The following is a 6,850-nucleotide window of genomic DNA, read 5'->3' as shown; positions in this document are numbered from 1 at the left end:
TTCCCCCCCCCCCCCCCCCCCCCCTTTAGGACTGCTGATGGATGACAGGAAACAAACAGTGCTCTGACACTTCCCACTAATTAGCATCATTAGCATACGACCATTATGTGGCTGGACAGTAGCATGACAGGGCTCTGAGAAAGGCTGCAGCGATGACCTTTGGTGGACAACACCAGCTGTCAGTAATTACCCATAGCATTGTCCAGAGGGATAAAGACAAAGACTGACTCCTTGTCCTTGAGGACCTATATGCGCCTAGGAACGTCTCCCTTTCCTTTTCTTTTAAATGAAATTATTTATAGAAAGAAAGAAAAAATATAAATATATGCTCACATGCTAAAAGACAAGCATTTGGTTGTTTCTTAACCTAAAAATGAAGAACCTTAAAGTTTTAGAGGCTTTAGGCTGAGCTTTAACTAAACTGTGTGACTAAATAGAGAAATGCGCCATGCTGACAGAGGCTTGTGTATGCACACTGTTGACAAATATACTACACTGAGTGGGAAATAATAACTTAAACAATGTTGCTCCACAAATACAAATTTTAAGGTTTCGTGTAGAAATAACTATTCTCTGCCTAAGTGCCAGTAATCATGAGTAATTGTTTGTTGTAGATTTCCTGAGCTTCTAACAGCCTTTGAAGATATGATGTTGACTTTATGACTCCATGTTTCCTTTCATCTCTGAGCACAACTTCTGTGCCAATGAGAGGCAAAACAACTCCGAGCACTGGTGTAGTGAAAAGGTAATTTGAAACATCAAAAAATTTGTTGGGAAAATTATGTGCATAGAAATGAAATAAGTACCTGGTGCTGTGATACACAAATGCATTAACCTCCCTCCACCAAGTATAATCACAGCAAAACGTACACAGGTGTGTACACAAATAGATTTCCTACTTTTGAACAAATGTCCACACTCTCAAGGTCTGAAACTCATATTGGTCCTCATAAATATAGAGGTACCAGTGTTTTACACACATACAAGCAAAGAAAACACTCATATCCCTACATCTGCCATTCTCTCTACATTATACACTAGCTTAACTCAATTCTAGCACTTGTCCAAAGTTTTCCAATTGGCCTTCTGGCTCAAAATTTTTTATTCCCTTTTTTGAGATTATGTTGTTGATTATTATGTCTCTTTTCAACAGGAACATCCGTTATGAAGGTTACTGCATCAGATGCTGATGACCCTACATACGGCAGCAGTGCCAGAGTGGTGTACAGTGTACTGGATGGAGAAAAGTTTTTCACTGTTGACAGACACACAGGTAAGAATGATAAAGACCACACATCAGCACTCCCTACACCTGCTTTTTATTTTTTTCTGGTAAGGTTTTCTTGTGCTCCTTCATACCTTAAGCAATTTCAGCCCAGGGACTATAATTCCCAGATCAATCAAAATATGTGGCCAAAAACATAAAATCAATTGGCCAACAATAAGCCACTTTATAATTTTTTAGCCAATAACTACTGGCTTCTTGTAGCAAACACTCAAAATACCATATGGCATAAATTGTTTGGCTCAACAGTTTTTAGTGGTGCCACATTTACAGTGATGTGCACAGACATTTTGGGGGATTTCTCTCAAATATTTATTTATTTATAATATTTTTTTTACAACAAAATGTTAAAAATAATAACACAACTTTGAATTCCTAACCAATTTATTTTAGTTCCCTCACACTCATGCAATTGTTTCATTCTCATCAGAGTTCTACAAAATAATCAGTTCATGTCACGGTCTTCTTCAGTTTTCACTAGGTTTATCACAAGAGCAGGCAACAGCAAAGAAATCTATGCCACAATGTGCATGTTATCTATGCTACTAGTTTCAAGTATATTAAATGACCGCACCAAGGAGGTTAATTACATTAATTGTTTAAATACTTTTTGTTTCACTTGCGAGATAACCTTCAGCTCCCCACAGCCAAGCAACAAAACACTGAATTGCCTCAATACATTAAAGTATTAATCAAATACATTACTATCATTATTAATATTTTACTATTGATAGTAACCATGGCATGGCTTCTGTGCGCTACATAGCTGTAGCCTATTTAACTTAAGTTAAAATTATAGGCTACATAACTTTACCTGATAGGCCTTCATCTAGTTTTGCGGGGATGCTCTGCCATGCGAATTCCTTCCTGTTGTTGTCCTATTTAGGAAACAGTAATAGATTCTGGAAACTCAAAAAGCGAGGATCAGTCTCTCTTCAAATGATTTGTGCTGCGCATTGCGTACAAAAAGTTCAAGACAATTCAACTTCGGCAGCAGGCAGGCATGTACGTGAGGCAAGCACTTCACCTCACTCTAACAGAGGCACTTGCTACTGAACATAGACTGTTTATGCTGCTCCCTGATAAAAGAAAAATGTTTCTGCTGATACCTGTTCAAAAAAAAACAACAAGAAAACAGATTTATATATGTTAACCTGCTGCACAGAAGGTGCCTGTTATGATGTTATATTCGTGACTCTGGACTCTTAACTTGTTTTAACAAGCTAGATAAAAGGTAATGCCTTGGCAGTGGCAAATAGCTTTGGTTTGATATTTGATTTGATTACATTAATGTTTAAGTTGATATTTACAAAAAATATTTTATTGCTACTGTGTAAGGGGAATACTGCTGGTAAAAAATACATAATTTGTTTAGTGATTGCAAACCACATGTTATTACATTTTGTGTAAATAGCAGTACATTTAAATTAAAAGTGGGAAATACACTGCTTTAGAATTCATTATTATAAAAAAAGAAACGAACGAAAAGGGCAGGTTCTCAAGTCCCTTTTGATGTCTATGTGTACATGTGCCTGCACATTTAAAACTAACCCTGAAGAACTTATTTTCTATAACAAGTAAGAAACAGTCAACGTAATCATAGCACATATTACCTGAACGTTCAATGCAACCCCCAAAGACATATATACACATATATAATTACATATACATACAAACACAGAGCATATAAATTACATGTATTTTTCCTAACTGGCTTTATTGTTCCCACCAGTGTAATTGATTTTTTAGACTCTGCTGGTGTACATCAGACAAATGCACTGGTTGTTTAGCACAGTACAGCATATCCGCTACCCCAGCTATCCCTATTCCCCATCTGAGGCTGGTAGAAATGACATGGCCTGACCCACAGTCTCTCAAAAGTAGCTTAACATTGGTGTTGCCTTCGAATGCCTCTCCAGGGAAAAACATTAAAGTTTTAATGATTCCTTTTTTGGTCTCCACCACTTTGATTTGGTCAACCTGAGAGTGTGGATGATAAATGGCTCTACCTTGGTGGGACTAGCCAGGAGACTGGATGGTTCATTCCAGCTTCTGTCTCACAACCCCAATTCCACCCACTCCTTTTCCCCATTTTGTAGGCAGACATGCCAGCCTAATAGGTGCGAGTCAAGAAGGTCAAAATGAAGAGGAGACAGAACAGCTGTAAAATCTGCCTCATTAATATCACTCTCGCTCATCCTGACAACAAACTCAACAGCAAGTCACTGTGTTGTGTCTGTCGTTTTGACCATGCTGAAATTGTCTGTAGGTGTTTTTGTATTTGAAAGTAGATCATGATTTCATTGTTACATAGAAAAATACGAAACTATAATTTTAACATGCAGTACCTACTAAAACATAATCATTTTTTCACATATTTTAAATCCTATTTTGCTATTGATATTATTATATCACTGTTATAATTAAACAATAGACAAAAACATAAATATACACCTACATATTTAATTCAGGAATATAGCAGTTGACTTTACTTCAGTGGTTTATGAAAAATGTATTGAGATAAAAATCCATCTGTGATCTACAATAACCTTAGGTTAATGTAAAGAGATTTGATTCACAATATTTTAATAAATCTGAAAGAAATTAAATATTACAAAATAATGAATATACTTGATAGCAATATACATCACACACAATATGCATTGCAGTAAACAGCGACATAGAGTCTGCATTTAGAGCCTCTGAATACATTTTGTGCCAGTGTGTGTTCCCACATGCACCGACTAAAACCTCTGCAGTTATATTAATGCAGCTTCTACAAGTGCTGTGTACTTCTCGAAATGGGAGAACAGTTGTGAAGACGTGCGTTGTTCCATGTTTATGACTGGCTTTTTGGTCCGCGCTAACACTGAGCCAATTATTCTCTCTTCTGCCTCCTTCCAAAGCACACGGGCGACAATGGAAGCTTCTATATATTTCAAGCAAAAAGAACAACAAACAAGTACAAAAAAAATCACAACACGGGTTCTGTATTTGAATGCAGTGGTTGAAGTCTAGACATAGAGATGTGTGTTTCCTGGTTATGTTAACAGCAACAGCACCTCCCGTGAAAATGTGAGTGCAGCAGTATGTATAGATCATCTGCTACTGACAGTGCACACACACAGTGGCAGAGGAAATGGCACTAGAGTGGAGTAGGTGCAAAAGGCAAGCTGATAACTTAGCCTGACAAAACTACTTCTTTTCAACTCTTATACTAGCCATGGAGGCCAATTGATAGCTTGTTTCATAGGGACACAGTAGAATTACAGTAGATTTCCATTTCCATTGCCCAGCGAGATGAAAAGAGAAATGCAATTGATGTGAGTAAAAAAATTATTTGAACATCATTTATTTTAGATTAATGCATATAATGCATTACCATGCTGAGAAACTACTTCACAGTTGGTGTACACGGCCCTATTGCTCAGTTAAATTGCTTAATGTTAAGGCTACGTGACATGCATTGGAATATGGACCACTTAACTGACTGCATTCATAAAAATATAACCATGTGGACTCATTTACATATGGTCTTTACCATGATGTTGGATACGGTATACTTGTTGCAGAGTGGGACTTCACTTTTGACAGGCCTAATTTAGATGCATCCCCTCTGGCTTTTAGTTGATGAAAGAGGAGCATGTTATCTGCCTCCCCCCTTAACTCCATGCATGTACTGTATTTTGGCTAGTCAAAAAATGGCTCAGGGCTAATGTGACTGGAATCAGTGAGTTGTGTACCCAACAATGCAAACCTTTGGGAGTGAGACAGCACACTAAGCCCAGGAAATGCATCAATAAATTCTGATGTGGAAAATCCCAAGGGGTAAAGTGGAATTACATTACTACTGCAGCTGCTAATGTTGCTGCCACTGGACTAATAAGGAAGTGATGCACCAACCAAGAAGGACCATGTGCTAGATTGTGAGAGCGTATGTGAAACAAAAAATGAGAGACCAAACTCTTAGCTCTTCAAAGTACCAAATATCAAGCATAGCGTTGGTTCAGGCAGGCAACAAGTCAAGCTCCTCTCGCAATCCCAGCACATCAGCTAACAGCTCAGCTGATTCTTCTCCTAGCATTCATTGGGTGCTTCTCAAGTCTCTTAATTGCATCCACGTTTCCCTCACTTGCGTCTTTTGCATCTTAGTCCCACCCACCGGGGATGCTCGGAAGGAAGAGACGCAAGGAAACCAAGCCAGGAGAGAAGGAAGGAGGAAATATGTTTTTAGAGACATGAGATGTCCTTTCCTCTGAAGCGTCACTTGAAGCGACATCCATTGCAGCTGAATCAGCTTTCAGCCGGCTCTAACAGCTGTGGAGACTTTTGATGGAGTTTTTGTCTGTACATGTGCACTGTGTTGATACTAATAAAGTCTTACCTGTTACCTGTTTAACAAACACCTGCACAAGATTTTTATAGGTTGCTATATGTCCTGCTCAGAGGCACAGGATAATTTCTACTGGCACAATGCTTATATTATCTGCATTTATATTTATTGATTCTGATTCTGAATTCGTTATTGGATAATCCAGAATATGATCATGGTGTCTTTCGATTTATTAGGCTAAATGTTTCAGAGAAATTTAAATGATGTAACTCATATCAAAAGTGCAGCTCAGTTTTAGACTTTCTGTTATTTCCTTTAACACTACTGCATACATTTTATTTGCAAGTCACATCACTCGTCACCGATCGATCACTGCATTCCATAATATCAATCCAACGATTTTCTTTAGCACAGCAGCGCTTTCATTCATTCTTTCATCAGCTGATTTTACTCGGGGAGCCGTTGGTTCCACAGGAGAGGAGCTTGATAGCTGAACGCTCTGGCTCCTAGTCTACTTTTGGAGACTCTAGGAACCACAAGTAACCCTGCATTCTGGGAGCGCAGTGCTCTGGTGGGGTAGTAAGGTACTATGAGCTCTTTAAGATAAGATGGTGCCTGACCATTAAGAGCTTTGTAGGTAAGAAGAAAGATTTTAAATTCTATTCTGGATTTTACTGGAAGCCAATGCAAAGAAGCTAAAACAGGAGAAATATGATCTCTTTTCCTGGTTCCTGTCAGAACACAAGCTGCAGCATTGTGGATCAGCTGAAGAGTCTTAATGGACTTTTTCGAGCAGCCTGATAATAAGGAATTGCAGTAATCCAGCCTAGAAGTAACAAATGCATGGACTAGTTTTTCTGCATTATTTTTAGACAGGATGTTCCTGATTTTCGCAATATTACGTAGGTGAAAAAAGGCGGTCCTTGAAATTTGCTTAATGTGAGACTTAAACGACATGTCCTGATCAAAGATAACTCCAAGATTCCTCACAGTGGTGCTGGAGGCCAGGGTGATGCCATCAAGGGAAACTATATCTTTAGATAATGCGTCACGGAGGTGCTTAGGCCCCAGAGCAATAACTTACAGAAAATAACACAAGAAAATTACAGCTCATCCAGGTTTTAACATCCTGAAGGCACATTTGAAGTTTAGCTAACTGATGAGTTTCATCTGGCTTGATCGATAGATATAACTGAGTATCATCTGCATAACAATGAAAGCTTATGGAATGT

General features: G+C 38.3%; 1 protein-coding gene across 7 annotated transcripts in view; it reads left to right on the top strand.

Annotated features, from left to right (window-relative positions):
* Positions 1–6,850, top strand: part of LOC123987544 (cadherin-22-like) — a 289,311-nt gene that overhangs the window by 234,691 nt on the left and 47,770 nt on the right. For all 7 annotated transcript variants that reach the window (XM_046076538.1, XM_046076535.1, XM_046076534.1 and 4 more), the window contains one exon: positions 1,154–1,273. In XM_046076538.1, the coding sequence (XP_045932494.1) occupies positions 1,154–1,273 (120 nt within the window). The remainder of the gene's footprint in view (positions 1–1,153; positions 1,274–6,850) is intronic.

Source organism: Micropterus dolomieu, linkage group LG18, assembly GCF_021292245.1.
Source record: "Micropterus dolomieu isolate WLL.071019.BEF.003 ecotype Adirondacks linkage group LG18, ASM2129224v1, whole genome shotgun sequence".
Classification (NCBI taxonomy): Eukaryota; Metazoa; Chordata; class Actinopteri; order Centrarchiformes; family Centrarchidae; genus Micropterus; species Micropterus dolomieu.
The sequence above is the reverse complement of the archived record's forward strand: the minus strand, read 5'-3'. Positions and strand labels throughout refer to the sequence as shown.